Source organism: Musca vetustissima, unplaced genomic scaffold, assembly GCF_032173495.1.
Source record: "Musca vetustissima isolate MV318-11 ecotype Yass unplaced genomic scaffold, APGP_CSIRO_Mvet_v1 utg2742, whole genome shotgun sequence".
NCBI lineage: Eukaryota > Metazoa > Arthropoda > Insecta > Diptera > Muscidae > Musca > Musca vetustissima.
This window is the reverse complement of record NW_026880872.1, coordinates 42,096-64,947: the sequence shown is the minus strand read 5'-3', so window position 1 is coordinate 64,947 and position 22,852 is coordinate 42,096. Positions and strand designations below refer to the sequence as shown.

General features: G+C 34.7%; 1 protein-coding gene across 1 annotated transcript in view; it reads left to right on the top strand.

The window, feature by feature from the left end:
* Nucleotides 1-21,008, top strand: part of LOC133326774 (probable beta-hexosaminidase fdl) — an 80,431-nt gene extending 59,423 nt beyond the window's left edge. The window contains exons 2-9 of the mRNA XM_061535383.1: nucleotides 3,139-3,324; nucleotides 16,102-16,424; nucleotides 16,458-16,775; nucleotides 17,978-18,713; nucleotides 18,770-18,993; nucleotides 19,067-19,161; nucleotides 19,233-19,327; nucleotides 20,825-21,008. Of these exons, the coding sequence (XP_061391367.1) occupies nucleotides 3,158-3,324; nucleotides 16,102-16,424; nucleotides 16,458-16,775; nucleotides 17,978-18,713; nucleotides 18,770-18,993; nucleotides 19,067-19,161; nucleotides 19,233-19,327; nucleotides 20,825-20,984 (2,118 nt within the window). The 5' untranslated portion in view covers nucleotides 3,139-3,157 and the 3' untranslated portion in view covers nucleotides 20,985-21,008. The remainder of the gene's footprint in view (nucleotides 1-3,138; nucleotides 3,325-16,101; nucleotides 16,425-16,457; nucleotides 16,776-17,977; nucleotides 18,714-18,769; nucleotides 18,994-19,066; nucleotides 19,162-19,232; nucleotides 19,328-20,824) is intronic.
* The last annotated feature ends 1,844 nt before the right edge of the window (nucleotides 21,009-22,852 follow it).

Genomic DNA, 22,852 nt, shown 5'->3' with positions numbered 1-22,852 from the left:
CATTAACTATCCTTGTGACACATTGTGATTTCATTTCATTCAATGCCTTGTCAGGTAATGAGGTGAGTTTACCTAATGTCACTTACTAGGTTCGTGGATTCACTCAGGTGGCAACACACACACACACACAAACTTCATTGTTCTTCGTCTCAATATTTGTGATAAGGTGATGACGAAGTTTCCATTGTTTTCAAATTTTACGAATTTCTTTGACCTTCAGAATTTTATTTTGCTAGCGGCGGGAATAATTTTGAGAAAGGCACTATCAGTGGAGTAAATTTAGTTTCGCATAGCAGTTAGTGACAAGGGACTGTGGGTAATCCTTAAAAATCCAATGGAACTTGAAAAAATATTTTTTAAAAAATCCACGCCTTATGGAAACTTGAAAAAATATTAAAAAACCAGTGAGCAGAGCAGTAGAGTCGGGGACGGGCCGACCATACAATACCCTACACAACTACCACGGAAATCTAACTTTCTGCCGATGTTTACATAAAAAAATATTTATTTAATTTTTTTTTTTTTTTAAATCCACGTTTTAATAAAACTTGACAAAAACATTTTTTAAAAAATCTACGCTTTAATGGGACTTGAAAATATATGTTTTTAAAAAATCCACGCCTTAATGGTTACTTGGTTTTCATACCCTTCACCACTCTGTGGTGCAGGGTATTATGTCTTTGTGCATATTTTTGTAACAGGCAAAAGGAGACGAGATAGACACATGGTTCCTTTTGAGAATATACATAGAATCACTTTCTAAGTCGATTAATTCATGTCCGTCCTTCCGTCTGTCCATGTTAAATTGTAAACAAAGAACAGGTCGAATTTTTCATTCGAATTGGATGAAATTTGGCGCAGCTCATTTATTTGGCCCAAGGACAAACCCTATTGAAATTGGGAAAAATCGGTTCAGATTTTGATATAGTTCCCATATATATTTTCGTCAGATGTTAGGAAAATAGTGCACCAAAGTCCCTATATATTCTTCGATTTGCACGAAATTTGGCACAGCGTACTGAATTAAGCCTACAGTGATGTGTGCTAAGTTTCGTGCAAATCGGTTTAGATTTCGATATATCTCCCATATATATTTTCATCAGATTTTAGGAAAATAGTGCACCAAAGTCCCTGTATATTCTTCGATTTGGACGAAATTTGGCATAGCGTACTGAATTAAGTCTAGAATGATGTATGTTAAGTTTCGTGAAAATCGGTTGAGATTTAGATATAGATCCTATATATATTTTCGTCCAATTTAAGGTAAATGGTACACCAAAGTCTCTATATATCATTTGATTTGCACGAAATTTGGCACAGCGTACTGAACTAAGCCTAAAGAGATGTGTGCTAAGTTTTGTGAAAATCGGTTCCGATTTTGATATAGCTCCAATATATAATTTCGTTCGATTTAAGGTAAATTGTGCATCATTGTCTCTATATATCTTTCGATTTCCACGAAATTTGGCACAGCGTACTCAATTAGGTCTAGAATAATGTGTGTTAAGTTTCGTGCAAATCGGTTCAGATTTAGATATAGCTCACATATATATTTTCGTCCGATTTTATGTAAATGGTGCACCAAAGTCCCTATATATCTTTCCATTTGCATGAAATTTGGTATAGCATACTGAATAAGGTCTAGAACGATGGGTGTTAAATTTCGTGAAAATCGGTTCAGATTTCGATATAGCTCCCATATATATTTTCGTCCGATTTAAGGTAAATGGTGCACCAAAGTCTCTATATATCTTTCGATTTGCACGAAATTTGGCACAGCGTACTGAATAAAGCATAGAAAGATGTGTTCTGAGTATTGTGAAAATCGGTTCAAATTTAGATATAGCTCCCATATATATTTTCGTCCGATTTAAGGTAAATGGTGTACCAAAGTCCCTATGTATCTTTCGATTTGCACTAAATTTGGCACGGTGTACTAAATTAAGCCTAAAGTGATGTGTGCTAAGTTTTGTGAAAATCGGTTCAGATTTAGATATAGCTCCTATATATATTTTCATCCGATTTAAGGTAAATGGTGCACCAAAGTCCCTATATATCATTCGATTTGCACGAAATTTGGCATAACGTACTCAATTAGGTCTAGAATGATGTGTGTTAAGTTTCGTGAAAATCGGTTCAGATTTAGATAAAGCTCCCATATATATTTTCGTCCGATTTAAGGTAAATTGTGCACCAAAGTTCCTAAATATCTTTCGATTTGCACGAAATTTGGCACAGCGTTCTGAATTAAGCCCAGAATGATGTGTGCTAAGTTTCGTGAACATCGGTTCCGATTTTGTTATAGCTCCCATATATAATTTCGTCCGAATTTAAGTAAATGGTGCACCAAAGACCCAAAGTTAGGCCCATTAACTCAACATTTTGCACAACGTACTACAGTTAAAATAACCTAGCGTGTGGATTTATTTTTTTGGAAATTGGTTCAGACTTGAATAGAGCTTCCACGCCTTTATACATCCTCGAAAAAATATTTTTCAAATAAGCCACGCCTTGATATATCCCATTTGTCCCACTGTCATGTCTCATTTCCAATCCATTTTCCATTGCATGTTTCATTTCATTTTCCGTTAGCCGCAAAAAAGGAAAATCCTCATCATTGGCGAACATAAAAACGATAATTGCCAAAAAAGCAATGGAAAAATCATGGATTTTAGTTTCAAGACATTATTGTCTGGCCTGATTGTGGCCAAAAAATCAAGGTGGCGCCCAATCGATGTGTGTGTGTGTGTGTTAGCCATGTTATTAAAAACCAAACTCAATTTCATTAGTTTTTGGTTTTTGCACTGGGTGCCATTAATTGCGGCTGGTGTTTCCTGCAATTTATTTGGCCAACCCCTCTAACACACTCCCCCAACCAGACAACATATTCACCTGCACTCCAATCACCAATCCATCAATGATTTTTATGTGAGAACAAAAAGAAATCAAAAAATAACAACAACAAATGTGTTGATTTAGGTGCACCACTTTCCTTTTTCATGTCTTAGGTCAATTTTTTCGCGCTCTCTCATTCTCGTAATTTTTAATTTCCTTAGCCTGATTTTTTTTCGAAGTGTGTGTGGCAATGATTTTTAATGTTTTTTCTTCTTCTTCTTTTTATTTTTGTTTTATTTCTAGGTTACGTTACATTTTCAAAATGGCTTTGGCCGTTTCGCTGCGCAGAGCTCTGCTAATGCTCCTCACCGCCACAATATTCGTTTTAATGGTCCTGTATTGGAATCAGGGTGGCATCAAACCTCAATCCTATATCAACACATATGAGAAATCTGTCGGCAGTCGGGAGGCGTTAAGTGAATTCCCCATGTAAGTATATAATTAATTAAGAGCTTCATTTTTTGGGGGGATTTTAATTGAATTAGTGAGGGAGAACAAAAAAAATTCTAATCCTTGGAGGACAGTTGTGAAAATAAAAAAAAAATCGGATTAATAAAAAATCGCTATGCAAGTAGCATGTTTCTGGCTGCGTGGTGGGTCATCAGCATTAAACATTTCATGATTTCTATAAAAAGATTTGAGTTCCACATTAATTCAGGGCAGCAGCTGTTCTTAGCCACACAATGGAATAATTATTAATGAATCCTTTGTCACTTAATTGAATTCCATATTTAATTACAACACGTGTATGATGACATGCTTGTTTGTTTGTTTCACAATCAAACATGTGTGACGACAGACCAGGTACAACAGCGAGGTATGATTGTTGCTATGGGAACACCGATAAGTGTGGATTCTTCAACGAATATTGTTTTAAAGGTCCACCAATAGGCGTGGATTTTTATACCCTTCACCACACTATGCTACAGGGTATTATGTCTTTGTGCATATGTTTGTAACAGGCAAAAGGAGGTTCCTTTGAGAATATGCATAGAATCACTCCCTGAGTCGATTTATGCATGTCCGTCCGTCTGTCCGTCTGTCGATATTGAATTGTAAACAAAGTACAGGTCGCATTTATGATCCGATTTGAATGAAACTTGGCACAGCTCACTTATATGGCCCAAAGACAAACCCTATTGAATTTGAAGATCGGTTCAGATTTTGATAAAGCTCCCACCAAAATCCCACCAAAATCCTTATATATCTATCGAGTTGCACGAAATTCGGTATAGCGTACTGAATTGAGTCTAGAATGACGTGTGTAAAATTTCTTGAAAATCGGTTCCATATATATTTTCGTCCGATTTAAGGTAAATGGTTCACCAAATTCCCTATATATCTATCGATTTCCACGAAATTTGGCATAGCGTACTGATTGAAGTCCAGAATGGTGTGTGCTAAGTTTCGTGAAAATTGGTTTAGATTTATATATAGCTCCCATTCATAGTATTGTCCGGTTTTAGGTAAATGGTGCACCAAAGCCCCTATATATCTTTCGATTTGCACGAAATTTTGCTCAGTATACTAAATTATGTCTCGAATGATGTGTGTCAAGTTTCGAGAAAATCTGTTCAGATTTAAATATAGCTCCTATATATATTTTCGTCCGATTTAAGGTAAATGGTTCACCGAAGTCCCTATATTTCTATCAATTTCCACGAGATTTGGAATAGCGTACTGATTTGAGTCTAGAAGGATGTGTGTAAAATTTCTTGAAAATCGGTTCCGATTTATATATAGCCCCCATTTATATTTTCGTCCGATTTAAAGTAAATGGGGCACCGAAGTCCCTTAATATCTTTCGATTTGCACGAAATTTGGCACGGTGTGCTGAATTGAGTGTAGAATGAATGGAACATCAAAGTCCCTATATATCTCTCGATTTGCATGATATTTGGGATAGAGTTCTGAATTAGGTCCAGAACGGTGTGTGCTGTTTCGTGAAAATAGCTTTAGATTTAGATACAGCTTCCAAATATAGTATTGTCCGATTTTATGTAAATGGTCCACCAAAGTCCCTATATATCTTTCGATTTGCTCGAAATTTGGCACAGCGTACTAAATTAAGCAAAGAATGATGTGTGCTAAGTTTGATAAAAATCGGTTAAGATTTATTTATAGCTCCCATATATATTTTTGTCCGATTTAAGGTAAATGGTGTACCAAAGCCTCTATATATCTTTCGATTTGCACGAAATTTGGCGCAGCGTATTGAATTAACTCTAGAATGATGTATACTAAGTTTCGTGAACATCGGTTCCAATTTATATATAGCTCCCATATATATTTTCGTCCGATTTAAGGTAAATGGTGCACCAAAGTCCCTAAATATCTTTCGATTTGCACGAATTTTGGCATAGCGTACTGAATTAAGCCTAGAGTGATGTGCGCTAACTTTTGAGAAAATCGGTTCAAATGGAAAATTTAGTATCGGTTGCAGAATGACATCTTTATGGATATGGATCCAATGTTGAATATGCCCAAAGTGGTGAAGGGTTCTTTTATTTAACTTCCTTATACTGGTTTATCTTTGGTTTTTTTTTAATATTTTTGCACTCCAAAAATTTTTATTTCATTATAATTTTTTAATTCACAGTTCACAATTTTCTTCTTCCTCACATTTTCAATGAGGTCGCAAACAATTCATATCGCATTCATGTTTCGAACACCAACGATTACGATTACCGCCACAGCCTCCATAATAGAAGGGCTTACAGCTATTCGAAGCAAATTCATACCACCACATGCGACGAGCCATGCAATGGGCACCGCTATGGCCATTGTCACGTGGTGGATAACAGGCAGGATTCCCTGGAAAGGGTACACGAAAAATATTATTTCTTTTTTCTTATATTTACCATAAATTCTTGGTAGCTTACATGGTCGTCCGGGACATTGGGCTTGGGCCACAGTCAGCATTGCAGCCAGTATTATAAAACCGCACAGAATAAGTTTCATATCGATTTTTTACGACCGCTTCGTTTGATTTCGGGAATATGTTTGAATAAATATGGGCGTCGTTCGCTTTATTTATACCGACTGTTTTATTTGTTTTTTTTTGTAAATTTTAAACAGCTTTTTTAAATAAACATATGTAAATGTAAATAAACATATGTTCCACCGTGAAATATTGATTGTGTGTATTTTTAAAGAATATTTCCCAAGGGGTATCCTGGTTATAGGTGTAGATTTTTAAATGCTATTTTTTGAGGTTAATCCAGGCTGTATAGGCGCGAATATTTTAGAGAATATTTTCAGAGGTTTATCATGACTATAGGCGTGGATTTTTTAAATAATAATTTCAAAGGTCTATCCAGGCTACATGCTCCGATTTTAAAAGAATATTTTCAGAGGCCTATCATGGCTATAGGCTTCGAGTTTTTAATGAATATTTTGAAATATTTTTCAGAGGTCCATTCAGGCTATAGGCATGGATTTTTTAAAGAATATTTTCAGCGGTCTATCCAGGTTTTAGGCGTGGATTTTTTAAAGAATATTTTCAGAGGTCTATCCAGGCTATAGGCGTGATTTTTTTAAAGAATATTTTCAGATGTCTATCCAGGTTATAGGCGTGGATATTTTAAAGAATATTTTCAGATGTCTATCCAGGCTATAGGCGTGGATATTTTAAAGAATATTTTCCGATGTCTATCCAGGGTATAGGCGTGCATTTTTTAAGAACATTTTCTGAGGTCTATCCTGGTTATATTCCCGGATTTGTTTTACAATATTTTCAGAGGTCTATCCAGGCTATAGTCATGATTTTTTTATGGTGTGGATTTTTTAAAGAATATTTTCAGAGGTTTATCCAGGCTATAGTCGTAGATTTTTTAGATTTTTTATATATATTTCGGATAATATCTTCGGAGATCTGTCTGAGGATATTCAGAGTCTAAGGATTTTTTTTTACTATAAAAAATCGTCAGAGGATATTTTTTTCTGTAACAAAAATTGTCCGAGACTGAATATTAAAAATATAAATTAAAAAAGTATGTTTATTTAAAAGGTGCTGAGTTTAATTTTTTTTGTACAGAAACAAATTTTTCAATATTTTTTTTTCTATAGAAAAAAATCGACCTCAGATCCACTGAGGTGTTTTTTTTTCTTGTTCCGGAAAAAAATAAAAAACGTGTGCCCTCTTATAATTTTGTTTTCTTATCAACATTTTTATTTTTCATATTTATTTTTTTATTAAAAACAAAAAACAACTCAACCACGCCTCTGACAGCTCCACTCACACTGACGCTTCGTACACCAACGATTGCCATTACCGCCACAGCCAGCATAAATGAAGGATCTACAGCTATTGGAGCCCTGATCATACCACCACACACCCTGTCTTACACAGCCACGGCCACCACGACCATTGTTCCGTGGTTCAATACAATTTGGACCTACTGGAAAATTACAAAATAGATTAATGACATGATTAATTTTTATGTAGGAATGTGAGAATATGAAAAAAAACTTACGTGCTCTACCCGAACACTGGCCCTCGGTCATAACTAGCATTACAGCTAGCAATACAAATCCGATCAGAAAATTATTCATTTCAATGGAAGGAATATTTGTTTGTGTTTCCAAAGATTGTGGTTCGGGTATTTATAGCAATTTTTTTGGAAAACATATTTCCCTTTCGATTATTTCGATTATGCTTTTTTGTAATAAAAGAAAACAGGTCGTACAATGCATCCAGCAAAATGCATCATTCACTTCCGCACAGATTTTTTCTATAGAAGAAAAGTTGTGAGCGTAGGGGTTTCTTAAAGAAGGGCTATATGGAGGGTTTTTTAAAGAATATTTTCGGACAGTTAATAAGGCTATGGACTATTTTAAATAATATTTTCAGAGGTCTATCAAGGCTATAGGATTGGATTTTTTTACAGAATATTTTTAGAGGACTACCAAGACTATACGCGCCATTTCTTAAAGAATATTTTCAGAGGTGTATACTGGCCAGGCTAAAGGAGTGATTTTTTAAAAATAATTTCAGAGGTCTATCCAGGCTATAGGTGAGGATATTTTAAAGAATATTTTCAGAGATTTATTCAGACTATGGGCGTGGATATTGGAATGAATGTTTTCAGATGTGTATACAGGTTATATGTGTGGATTTTTTAAAGATTATTTTCAGAGATCTATCCAGGCTATATGCGTGGATTTTTTAAAAAATACTTTCAGTGGTCATTCCAGGATATAGACAGATTTTTTAAAGAATATTTTCAGATGCCTATACTGCCTCTTGGTGTGGATTTTTAAAGAATATTTTTAGAAGTTCATCCTGACCATAGGCGTGGATTTTTTAAAGAATATTGTCAGTGGTCTTTTCTGGCTATAGGCATGGATTTTTTCTACGAACGTGATTTTTTTCAACGAATATTTTCAGAGGTCTATCCAGGTTACGGACGTGATTTTTTTCAACGAATATTTTCAGTGGTCTGACCTGGCTATAGCTGTGGATTTTTTTTTAATATTTTCAGAAAATAAAATTTTTTCAAGTTCTACAAAAATAGTTGTTTTTCCGAATAATTTTTTAAGAATCAGCCAGAAGATTGGATTTTGTAATTAATGTTTTCAAGGGTCATCCATTGGATGGGATATCTGAAGAAACATTTTTTTTTTGCTCATCCATAAAATATGATTTCTTGAATATATTTTTCATGGTCCAGTAGATCGCAGATATTTAAGAAAATAAAAAATAATAAAATAAACAATTTACTAAGTCGCAAAGAGTGTTGATTTTTAAGGTTTAATAAGGCCTGGATTTCAAGATATTACCTAACATACTTTTAGTAGGTCATTCGTATTTTTTATACAATATTTTCAAAGCACCAATAAGCATAATGGTCGATTTTTTAAAGAATAATTATTTCAAGCGAATATCAAGACTATAAGCGAGGATTTTTAGGAATATTTTCTGTTTTTCTGAAAATCCTTTTACTCTACAAATACCGTTTTTTCGTATGTTCTCATACAAAAAGTGTCCCAGAAAAAAAATCTTTTTCGAAGTCCAAAACTTTTATTTCATTTATTTTTTGCAGCATTTATTTTACATGCATTCAATTTTCATATTCTATTAAAAAAATTTAACCACGCCTCTGGCATCTCCTGTCGCACTCAACTTTGGTACACCAACGATTGCCATTGCCGCCACAGCCATTATAAAAGAAGGGTCTGCAGTTATTGATGCTTCGATCATACCACCACATACGCACCGATGCACAACCGCGGCCACGACGACCAGGATCGCGTCGTTCATGACAATTGGGATTATCTGAAAAATTAAATGACAAAATGAATTTTGATTTAGGAATCTTAGAATTTTAGAATATAAAAAAAGAATAACTTACTTGTTCTACCAGAACATTGGCCCTCGGCCATAACTAGCATCACAGCTAGTAATACAAATCCGATCAGAAAATTATTCATTATTCACGAAAGAAAGATTTTTTTGTTATGATTTTGTAGAGGTTGTGGGACGACTATTTATACTGAATATTTTTTGAAAAAAATATGAAAAAAAATATGTTTCCCATAACACCTTTTTAGGAATAAAAGAAATTTAATAAAATAAAGCATTCGGTAAATAAAATGTCCTCACTTCCGGACTGATTTTTTTCTATAGTAAATGTAACAGTTGTAAGCGTGAATTTTTAAAGAAAAAAAATCAGTATTTACAGCCTTGATGGTAATCATAAAATATACTTTAAAAAATCACGTTTATAGCCTGGATAGACCTTTAAAAATATTCGTTAAAAAATCACGCTTATAGCCTGAATAGACCTCTAAAAATATTCGTTAAAAAATCACGCCTATAGCCTGGATAGACCTCTGAAAATAGTCTTAAAAAATCCACTTCTATAGCCTGGATAGACCTCTGTAAATATTCTTTAAAAACAACACGCCTAAAGCCTGGATAGACCTTTCTATAGCCTGGATATATCTCTGAAAATATTCTACAAAAAATCGACGTTTATAGCCAGGATGGACCCTTAAAAAATTATTTAAAAAATCCACACATATAGCCTGGATAGACTTCTGAAAATATTCTTTAAAAAAACCACGCCGATTGTAAGGTTGTCTAAAAATATTATTTAAAAAATCCACGCCTATACCCTGAATAGACCTCTGAAAATATTATTTAAAAAATACACGCCTATAGCCTGGATAGACCTCTAAAAATATTCTTTAAAAAATCCACACCTATAGCCTGGATAGACTTCTGAAAATATTCTTTAAAGCCTCCATAGTCTTTAGAGCCTCCATAGTTGTCTAAAAATATTATTTAAAAAATCCACTTCTATAGCCTGGATAGACCTCTGAAAATATTCTTTAAAAATTCCACGCCTACAGCCTGAATAGACCTCTGAAAATATTATTTAAAAAATACACGCCTATAGCCTGGATAGACCTCTAAAAATATTATTTAAAAAATCCACTTCTATAGCCTGGATAGACCTCTGAAAATATTCTTTAAAAATTCTACGCCTACAGCCTGAATAGACCTCTGAAAATATTATTTAAAAAATACACGCCTAAAGCCTGGATAGACCTCTGAAAATATTCTCTAAAAAAAAATAACAGTAATAGCCCATGGGCCCTTTGGAAATATCCATTAAAAAATCCACTTATACTTCCCGGATAGTGCTCAGAACATAGTCTTTAAAAAATTCACGCTTACAGCTGTTTCTTTTACTTCAGGAAAATTCAGGGCAATATCCGAATGCATTGTCCATGGATCTTTTATTCAATAAGAATTATCTTTTTTTTTTTCAAAAATATTCGGTATATAAAAGCAAATGTAAAATCTCTGGGAACCCATTACAATTCTTCTCTCGTCAAAATGACAAATTTACTGATCGGATTTGTAGTACTAGCTGTAATGCTAGTTATGGCCGTGGCACAATGTCCTGGGAGGGCATGTAAGTTATTAATTTTGTATTTTTAATTCTCAGATTACTAAATCAAAACTTTTTTTTGTTTGGCTACGTGCGTGCGTGTGTGTGTGTTTCTATTTCTTGGTCCAGTTGCTCCCATTTGTAATGCACCACTCAACAGAGGTCGTGGTGGCGGTGGCTGTGTATCACAGACTATGTGGTGGTATGATCGAGGCACCAGGACCTGTAGACCTTTCTTTTATGCTGGCTGTGGCGGTAATCGGAATCGTTGGTGTACGAAACGTCAGTGTGATCAGAATTGTAGGAGACGGAATTAAGTATTTTTTCATTAATTTTTTGAAATAAAAATACAATTTTTAAAAACGAAATTTTAAGATCAAGTGCTCTTGGATTTGTTATTAAAAATATTTTTAGAGGACCACTAAGAAGTTATTCTTTAAAAAATCATAAACTTGATTTTTAAGGAATAATTTCTGAGGGCCAAGGAGGCTATTTTATAAAGAATACTTTCTTTTCTGTAAAAATAATATTTTTTACGAACTACCAGGGCTATAAGTGTGGATTTTTTAAAGAATATTTTCCGAGGTCTATTCAGGCTATATGCGTGGATGTTTTGAAGAATATTTTTGGAGGTCTATCTTGGCTATAGGCGTGGATTTTTTAAAGAATATTTTCAGAGGTATATCCCGGCTATAGGCGTCGATTTTCTATAGAATATTTTTAGAGGTCTATCCAGGCTATAGGCGTGGATTTTTAAAGAATATTTTTAATCGGTCTCTCCAGGCTATAGGCGTGGATTTTATAAAGAATATTTTCAAAGGTCTAGCCAGGCTATAGGCGTGGATTTTTTAAAGAATATTATCAGAGGTCTATCCAGGCTATAGGCTTGGATTTTTAAAGAATATTTTCAGAGGTCTATCCCGGCTATAGGCGTGTATTTTTTAAATAATATTTTCCGAGGTCTATCCAGGCTATAGGCGTGGATTTTTAAAGAATATTTTCCGAGGTTTATCCAGGCTATAGGCGTGGATTATTTAAACAATATTTTCAGAGGTATATTCAGGCTACAGGCGTGGATTTTTTAAAAAATATTTTCTGAGGTCTATTCAGGCTAGAGGCGTGGATTTTTGAAGAATATTTTCAGAGGTATATTCAGGCTACAGGCGTGGATTTTTTAAAAAATATTTGCAGAGGTATATTCAGGCTACAGGCGTGGATTTTTTAAAAAATATTTTCAGATGTCTATTCAGGCTATAGGCTTGGATTATTTAAAGAAAATTTTTACCGGTCTATCAAGAATATTTTTATCGGTCTCTCCAGGCTATAGTCGTGGATTTTTTTAAGAATATTTTTAGAGCTCTATCCAGGCTATAGGCGTGGATTTTTTAAGAATATTTTTAGAGCTCTATCCAGGCTATAGGCGTGGATTTTATTAAATCATATTTTGAGAGGTCTATCTAGACTATAGGCTTGGATTTTTTAAAGAATATTTTCCGAGGTCTATTCAGGCTATAGGCTTGGTTTTTTTAAAGAATATTTTTATCGGTCTCTCCAGGCTATAGGCGTGGATTTTTTAAAGAATATTTTTAGAGGTCTATCCAAGCTATAGGCGCGGATATTTTAAAGAATATTTTCAGAGGTCTATGCAGGCTATAGGCGTGTATTTTTTAAAGAATATTTTCAGAGGTATAACCAGGCTGTAGGCGTGTATTTTTTAAATAATATTTTCAGAGGTCTATCCAGGCTATAGGCGTGTATTTTTTAAAGAATATTTTCAGAGATCTATCCAGGCTATAGGCGTGTATTTTTTAAAGAATATTTTCTGAGGTCTACCCAGACTACAGGCGTGGATTATTTAAAGGATATTTTCAGAGGTCTATCCAGGCTATAGGCATGAATTTATTTAAGGATATTTTTAGACGTCTATGCAGGCTACAGGCGTGAATTTTTTTAAGGATATTTTTAGAGGTCTAAAAAAAAATCCTCTAGGTCGTGTATTTCAAAATTTAATTCGAATCCGTTTTCTTGTTCAGCCACGACGCATACAATTCATGTCACATTCACGTTTTGAACACCAACGATTGCGATTGCCGCCACAGCCTCCATAATAGAAGGGTTTGCAGGTATTCGAGGCATTCTCATACCACCACATGGTACGACCCATACAACCACGACCGCGATAGCCATTGTTGCGTGGCGGATAGCAGGCAGGACTCCCTGGAAATTCAAGAAAAAAATAGTTTATACAAATTTTAATTTTTGATTATTTGCTGGCAAACTTACAAGGCCTTCCAGGACATTGGCCCTGGGCCATAACCAGCATTGTAGCCAGTACTATAAATCCGATCAGGAAATTATTCATTTTTTTGGGGGGAAGTATAATTTTGATTTGTTGATAAGTTTTGGGGGTTCGGAACCTCATATTTATATCAATCTGAAGGAACATATTTTTGGGAACAACAGTTCATAAACATGCTGGTGTTTGAGCTGAAACAGACCTCAATTCCGCAAATAAATATTTCTGTCTTCTGTTTTTTTTCTTTGTAAATAAAAGTAAAAGTTTTTAAGGAATAATTTCTGAGGGCCAAGGAGGCTATTTTATAAAGAATACTTTCTTTTCTGTAAAAATAATATTTTTTACGAACTACCAGGGCTATAAGTGTGGATTTTTTAAAGAATATTTTCCGAGGTCTATTCAGGCTATATGCGTGGATGTTTTGAAGAATATTTTTGGAGGTCTATCTTGGCTATAGGCGTGGATTTTTTAAAGAATATTTTCAGAGGTCTATCCCGGCTATAGGCGTCGATTTTCTATAGAATATTTTTAGAGGTCTATCCAGGCTATAGGCGTGGATTTTTAAAGAATATTTTTAATCGGTCTCTCCAGGCTATAGGCGTGGATTTTATAAAGAATATTTTCAAAGGTCTAGCCAGGCTATAGGCGTGGATTTTTTAAAGAATATTATCAGAGGTCTATCCAGGCTATAGGCTTGGATTTTTAAAGAATATTTTCAGAGGTCTATCCCGGCTATAGGCGTGTATTTTTTAAATAATATTTTCCGAGGTCTATCCAGGCTATAGGCGTGGATTTTTAAAGAATATTTTCCGAGGTTTATCCAGGCTATAGGCGTGGATTATTTAAACAATATTTTCAGAGGTATATTCAGGCTACAGGCGTGGATTTTTTAAAAAATATTTTCTGAGGTCTATTCAGGCTAGAGGCGTGGATTTTTGAAGAATATTTTCAGAGGTATATTCAGGCTACAGGCGTGGATTTTTTAAAAAATATTTGCAGAGGTATATTCAGGCTACAGGCGTGGATTTTTTAAAAAATATTTTCAGATGTCTATTCAGGCTATAGGCTTGGATTATTTAAAGAAAATTTTTACCGGTCTATCAAGAATATTTTTATCGGTCTCTCCAGGCTATAGTCGTGGATTTTTTTAAGAATATTTTTAGAGCTCTATCCAGGCTATAGGCGTGGATTTTTTAAGAATATTTTTAGAGCTCTATCCAGGCTATAGGCGTGGATTTTATTAAATCATATTTTGAGAGGTCTATCTAGACTATAGGCTTGGATTTTTTAAAGAATATTTTCCGAGGTCTATTCAGGCTATAGGCTTGGTTTTTTTAAAGAATATTTTTATCGGTCTATCCAAGCTATAGGCGCGAATATTTTAAAGAATATTTTCAGAGGTATATAGGCGTGTATTTTTTAAAGAATATTTTTTCAAGGGCGTGTATATTTTAAAGAATATTTTCAGAGGTCTATCCAGGCTATAGGCGTGGATTTTTAAAGAATATTTTCAGAGATCTATCCAGGCTATAGAAAATTTAAGGATATTTTTAGATATATAGGCTTGGTTTTTTTAAAGAATATTTTTATCGGTCTCTCCAGGCTATAGGCGTGTATTTTTTAAAGAATATTTTCTGAGGTCTACCCAGACTACAGGCGTGGATTATTTAAAGGATATTTTCAATCTATCCAGGCTATAGGCATGAATTTATTTAAGGATATTTTTAGACGTCTATGCAGGCTACAGGCGTGAATTTTTTTTATTTTTAGAGGTCTAAAAAAAAAAATCCTCTAGGTCGTGTATTTCAAAATTTAATTCGAATCCGTTTTCTTGTTCAGCCACGACGCATACAATTCATGTCACATTCACGTTTTGAACACCAACGATTGCGATTGCCGCCACAGCCTGCATAATAGAAGGGTTTGCAGGTATTCGAGGCATTCTCATACCACCACATGGTGCGGCCCATACAACCACGACCGCGATAACCATTGTTGCGGGGTGGATAACAGGCAGGACTCCCTGGAAATAGAAAAAAACACAATTTTTTTTAAAAAGATTTAATTATTGATTTTATTTGGCAGACTTACAAGGCCTTCCAGGACATTGGCCCTGGGCCATAACCAGCATTGTAGCCAGTACTATAAATCCGATCAGGAAATTATTCATTTTTTGGGGGGAATTACAATTTTGATTTGTTGATAAGTTTTGGGGGTTCGGAACCTCATATTTATATCAATCTGAAGAAACACATTTTCCGTTGTTGTTTTTGTTGTTCCCAAACATGCTGATGTTTGAGCTGAAACAGACCTCAATTCCGCAAATAAATATTTCTGTCTTTTGTTTTTTTTTCTTTGTAAATAAAAGTATCGATTATGAAATGAATTATTGGACACAAACAAACATCAGCGAATTCAGTATACACGAGTAAACAATTTTATTGAATTTTGAAAACAATGATTTCCAGAAAAAAAAATCCGCAGAAATTAAAAAAATATCACACAAAAACATTTTTCTTTTGTAAAGAAAAAAATCCTCATGTCCTCTGGACCGACCTAATTAACATTATTTCTCTATAGAAAAAATCTCCAGGATCTGAGGACAACTTTTTTTATATAGAAAAAATTTTCAGGTCTAATTTTTTTCTATTGAAAATAATCTTCAGTATCTTTAGACAATTTTTGTTTTTCAATAGAAAAAAATAGATCTGGACCTGATCACAATTTTTTCCTATGAAAAAAATCATCGGAACCTGATCTTAATTTTTTTCTATGGAAAAAAGCCACAGGACCAGAACACAATTTTTTCTATAGCAAAAACATTATTAGGACCTGAAAACAATTTTTTCCAATAGAATAAAATTCCTAGAAAAAATAATCAGAATCTGAGGACACATTTTTCCCTAGGAACCCCTCCGAACCTGAGGACAATTTTATGTTCTTCTACACTTTTTTCTAAAAACACTTCTAACTCAAATATCTCTCTCTGCTTCTTCTCACTTTATACAGACCCGTCGAGAAAATCTGGACCTACAAATGTGAGGGTGACAAATGTGTGCGCTATCACTATTTAACCTTGGCCAAGGGCGAGAAACGAGTGCCTTTTATGACCTGTTCGATGACATGTGGTGACATCAACATTTGGCCACATCCCACCATTAAATCCGGCGTCAGTTCGAAGTCCCTAACATTTTCTATGGAAGCGATAGAATTGCGTATGGACACACCCTATCCTCAGGTCGAGACACAATTCCGACAATCCTTTGAATTGTTTCTCAAAGATTTGCGACGAATACAAAGACTTGATTTTCGAGATCCAAATGATGAGAGTGGTCATAGTTCAGATTCAGCGGGAGCAGGTGGAGCAGCTGCAGCAGTACCAGTTGCTGGCGCCGTTTCGGGAAATTCCGATACAGCCAAGGTGGATGATTCTGATCTTCGTAATGATCACAATAAGAAACATCATAAAAGACGTTATGCCGATGCGGGGCAAAGTGAATCGCATCGATTGCGAACCGAAAATTTGGGAGCTGCCTCGATATTGGTCAATGCATTTGGTGGCGGCGGATCATCGAGAAGACGCTGTGATATAGAAACATTTACGATAAATGTTAGCGTACATAAATTTTCCGATTTGCATTTAAATTTTGAGACCGATGAAAGTTATCGGCTGACCGGAGGATGTGAGTATAATAACAATTTTAAAAGATCCTCAGTGTTCTCAGATACATGAGATTTTTTTCTATTGAAAAGCTGATCTCAGGAGGCCTCCTGTTTTTCTATAGAAAAAATTCGTCAGGCCTCCTGAGGTCTGTTTTTCTATAGAACAAAATTCGTCAGGCCTCCCGAGGTCTGTTTTTCTATAGAACAAAATTCGTCAGGCCTCCGAGGTCTGTTTTTCTATAGAAAAAAATTCGTCAGGCCTCCTGAGGTCTGCTTTTCTATAGAAAAAAAAATCGTCAGGCCTCCTGAGGTCTGTTTTTCTACAGAAAAAAATTCGTCAGGCCTCCTGAGGTCTGTTTTTTCTATAGAAAAAAATTCGTCAGGCCTCCTGAGGTCTGTTTTTTCTATAGAAAAAAATTCGTCAGGCCTCCTGAGGTCTGTTTTTCTATAGAAAAAAATTCGTCAGGTCTCCTGAGGTCTGTTTTTCTATAGAACAAAATTCGTCAGGCCTCCGAGGTCTGTTTTTCTATAGAAAAAAATTCGTCAGGCCTCCTGAGGTCTGTTTTACTATAGAAAAAAAATTCGTCAGGCCTCCTGAGGTCTGTTTTTTCTATAGAAAAAAATTCGTCAGGCCTCCTGAGGTCTGTTTTTTCTATAGAAAAAAATTCGTCAGGCCTCCTGAGGTCTGTTTTTTCTATAGAAAAAAAATTCGTCAGGCCTACTGAGGTCTGTTTTTCTATAGAAAAAAAATTCGTCAGGCCTCCTGAGGTCTGTTTTTTCTATAGAAAAAAAAATTCGTCAGGCCTCCTGAGGTCTGTTTTTCTATAGAAAAAAATTCGTCAGGCCTCCTGAGGTCTGTTTTTCTATAGAAAAAAATTCGTCAGGCCTCCTGAGGTCTGTTTTTCTATAGAAAAAAAAATCGTCAGGCCTCCTGAGGTCTGTTTTTCTATAGAAAAAAAATCGTCAGGCCTCCTGAGGTCTGTTTTTCTATAGAAAAAAAATCGTCAGGCCTCCTGAGGTCTGTTTTTCTATAGAAAAAAATTCGTCAGGCCTCCTGAGGTCTGTTTTTCTATAGAAAAAAATTCGTCAGGCCTCCTGAGGTCTGTTTTTCTATAGAAAAAATTCGACAGGCATCCTGAGAAGAAATCCTTGGGGTCATAGGACCTGCATCAACTGTTTCTAATCCAATATTAATTCCCTTTTTACTCCCCTCTCTTTCCAGTTGAAAATGGCCACTACAAGGTCCAAATAGCTGCCAACTCCTTCTTTGGGGCCCGCCACGGTTTATCCACCCTCGAACAATTGATATGGTACGATGACGAGGATAATGTCTTGCGTACCCTCTCCAAAGCGATAATTATTGATGCGCCGAAATTTAGATATCGTGGCTTGATGTTAGATACATCCCGTCATTTCTTTTCCGTCGATTCGATTAAACGAACCATTGCCGGAATGTCACATGCCAAGTTGAATCGTTTCCATTGGCATATCACCGATTCGCAAAGTTTCCCCTATGTTTCGAAACACTATCCAGAATTGGCAGCACATGGTGCTTATTCGGAACGTGAAACCTATACCGATGAAGATGTTCGTGATATTGTAGCCTATGCTAAGCTGCATGGCATTCAGGTTATACCGGAAATAGATGCTCCCGCCCATGCTGGCAATGGTTGGGATTGGGGTCCCAAGCGTGGTATGGGTGAATTGAGTTTGTGTATCAATCAGCAGCCATGGAGTTTTTATTGTGGTGAACCACCGTGCGGTCAATTGAATCCGAAAAATAATCACACATATTTGATCCTGCAGAGGTTATATGAGGAATTATTAAATTCCACCGGGCCAACGGACTATTTTCATTTGGGCGGCGATGAGGTGAATTTGGAATGTTGGGCCCAGTATTTCAATGATACCGATTTGCGGGGCCTATGGTGTGATTTTATGATGAATGCCATGGCGAGGTAAGGATCTATTCTTAACCCTAAAAAATAAATAAAATATGTATCCTTTTTTGTAGACTAAAAATAGCTAACAACAATGTGGAACCGAAATATGTCACCGTGTGGTCCAGTGGCCTAACCAACACCCGTTGTCTTCCAAAATCACAATTTGCCGTACAGGTTTGGGGTGGCAGTACGTGGCAGGAGAACTATGATCTACTGGATAATGGCTTCAATGTGATATTCTCACATGTGGATGCCTGGTATTTGGATTGTGGTTTTGGTAATTGGAGAGCCACAGGTGAGAGGTCTACAAAGGGGTTTCCCTTTCGAATTAAAATTTTATTAATATGTTTTGGAATTGCTTATTACAGGTGATGCAGCCTGTTCACCCTATCGAACGTGGCAAAATGTCTACAAACATCGTCCGTGGGAACGTATGCGTTTAGATAAGACCCGGAGAAAACAGGTCGGTATTGAAGAGGGAGTGCCTTAAAAGAAGTTTATTTTTTAAATATTGTTTTCGATTTCTATTTCCAGGTCTTGGGTGGTGAAGTTTGCCTTTGGACCGAGCAGGTTGATGAAGAGCAATTGGACAATCGGTTATGGCCGCGAGCATCGGCATTGGGTGAAAGGTAAATGGATTAGCAACTTAATCTCAGAACCTAAAAACAATTTTTCAAGAGATGATAAACTGTATAGCCTGAAAAGAAAAAAATACTCAGGACCCGGGGACAATTTTTACTATAAAAGCAGTTTGTAAAAGGCAAAAGGAAACTAGATAGACCCATGATTCCTTTTGAGAATATGCATAGAATCACTTTTTAAGTCGATTTAGTCCCTATATATCTTTCGATTTGCACGAAATTTGGCATAGCGTACCGAATTAGGCCTAGAATGATGTACGTAAAGTTTCGTGAAAATCGGTTCAGATTTAGATATAGCTCCCATTAATATTTTCGTTCGATTTAAGGTAAATGGTGCACCAAAGTCCCTATATATCTATCGATTTGCACGAAATTTGGCATAGCGTACTGAATTACGCCTAGAATGACGTACGTGAAGTTTCGTGAAAATCGGTTCAGATTTAAATATAGTTCCCATATATATTTTCGCCCGATTTAAGGTAAATGGTGCACCAAAGTCCCTATATATCCTTCGATTTGCACGAAATTTGGGATGGCGTAATGAATTGAGTGTAGAATGATGAGTGGTAAGTTTCGGGAAAATCGGTTCAGATTTCGATATAGCTCCCATATATAGATTTGTCCCATTTTATGTAAAAGGTGCACCAAAGTCCCTATATATGTTTCGATTTCCAGAATGGCGTGTGTTAAGTTTCGAGAAAATCGGTTCAGATTTATATATAACTCTCATATATATTTTCGTCCTATTTAATGTAAATGGTGCACCGAAGTCCCTGAAAATCATTTGCACGAAATTTGGCATAGCGTACTGAATTGAGTCTAGAATAATGAGTGCCAAGTTTCGTGAAAATGGGGTCAGATTTAGATATAGCTCCCGTATATATTTTCTTTCGATTTGAGGTAAAAGGTGCACCAAAGTCCTCATTTATCTTTCGATTTGCACGAAATTTGGCACAGCATTCTGAATTAAGCCAATAATGATGTTTTCCAAGTTTCGTGTAAATCGGTTCAGATTTGCATATAGCTCCTATATATACTTTCGTCCGATTTTAAGTAAATGGAGCACTAAAGACCCATAGCTAGGCCGATTGACACAACGTATTGAAATTAATATAAATTAATCTCTGGGAAGTTTCCTTGAAATCGGTTCAGATTCAGATATAACATAGCTTCCATATCTAATTTCGACCTATTCATGTTTATTGTACGCCAAATAATCGTGTGTAAAGTTTGCTTTAAATCAAAATTTAGAATAGATTGCAGAATTGCATGTGTTGGGATTGATGTTAGTCGGATATAAAGAGCACATATTTAAGTTCGTTCGATTTCATGTCAATGTTCCTTTGACGTCTCTTAGGATACATATGCAGAATATACCCAAAGTTGTGAAGGGTATCATATAGTCGGCCCAGTCCGACTTTACTGCTTTCCTTACTGGTTTTAATTTAAATTGAATTTAATTTTTTTTCTTTCTTTTATTTCCAGATTATGGTCAGATCCTGATGATGTATCCGACATGGATACTGTACCGCAGGAGGTTTTCAAACGTATGTCCGTTTTTCGTACACGTCTCGTTGAATTGGGCCTTAAAGCCGAACCAATCTTTCCCAAATACTGTGCTCAAAATCCTGGCGAATGTATTTGATATTTTCTTTAAATATCAACGATAGTCAGAGGAGGAGATGGCCCATTACAACCACAACAACAACTAACATCCTCATTAATAATATAACACAGTCATAAAACTAAAAAGCAAACAAATGTTATGTTTCAAAGAAAAAAAAGAGAAAATAATTCATTTAAAAGCAAATGAAATAAAAAAAATTAGAATTAGTCTATTATAAAAAAGTAATTAAATTAAGTGTAAATGTTTCCTTCTTCAGTTTTGTTTTTTTGTGACAAAGACTTACGCTATAAGACACATAATGATGACATCAAACACACATTCTGACACATATATACGTACGTAAATATAAGACAGAGACATTTTCAATTCAAAGCCAAAAAGAAAACTTCTTTAAAGATATTAACTAATGATAATCTTAATGAAAAAATGGTTTCTTATTAAAATTAAAATTTTTTGTTTGTTTTCAAAAATCGATTCTAGAATCGATGTAAATTAAAAATAACATAAACAAAAACACAGTGCTACAAAAAATAAAACATATATTCAAAAAGGTGACATGCTATTTAAAAATGCCTTAAAACATTTTCAAATATCATGCCACATTTTTTTTTTCAAAATTTAAATTTAACTGTGCTCCGGAAACAAATTTATAAACAAAAATTCTGAATGCAATTTTTTTTAGAAAAAAAATTAGATCTTAGTTATTCAACAATGATTTTCAGGACCTATGGATTCTGTGGACTTTATGTTGTTGTTCAAAAAATGTTAAACCATTTTGTAGCACTGTTTTTTTAACTCGAATTTCTTATTTTTTTTTATAATTTCTAAAATTAATTTTTATTATAATTTTTCTTTAGATATTTAAGAGAGTTAAACTTGTGTCTTTTTATATATTAGTAAAATTTTTGTTTTTTTTTCTTTTGCTTGTTTGTGTATAGTTTTTTTTTTTTGAAAACCTAAAATAAGAAAATAATAATTCAACAACATAAAATACAACATTTGTTCCAAAACAATCATTCATTATTTGTGAATCATACATGACATGCACGCACACAACATACCTACACCTCATGTAAATGTATACAAAAATAGAAAACAAAAACAGGACATTTTAGCATAAAAACATAAACAAATCATACAACAATAACAACAATGCATTAATAGAACAATTTTTTATTTATTTTGATATTTTTGTTTGTTTATCGAATTACAAGCAAAAGTAAAAAGTATATATGTAAACTTTGTATTTATATATATAATAAGACCAATATGTATTTAACAGAACAAAAAATAAGAAAAAAGAATAACCTTTTCCTAAAAAAAATAATTCCTAAAACACTTTTAAGCCCCCATATGATCATTTTTCCACAACTTAAAACAAGAGATTCTTCAGTGAGGTTTCTGTGATTTTTTCTATAGGAAACAAAGGCATCAGTGTAAGCTGTGGTCTGACTAAAGAACCTGATGATATGTTCATGAAGAAATTGTTCTGTACCCATATCGTGAGATCATAGTTAAGTCTATAGTAAAATATATTTTTATAAAAAAATCCTCATACCTTTCTGCAGGAGAATCCTGAAGTCAAATTGTTTTTCTACAGAAAGCAAATTTGTTTCTAAGATTTTGCCTTTGAAATAAATCCAGAGGTCCTGGTCCTCAGAGGTCCTGAGGATTTTAAAATAGAAAAATATCCTTAGGGATTGAGGAAAATTTTTTCTTAACTAGAGATCCTTCAGTGAGAAAACAAAGGTTCTTTGGCTGAGGTCTGACCAAAGAACCTGATGATGTGTTCCTTAATGTCATGAGGATTTTTTTCTATACTACTCATATCCTGAGATCATAGTTATGTCTATAGAAAAAAATTCTCAGGACGGGAGGACAAATTT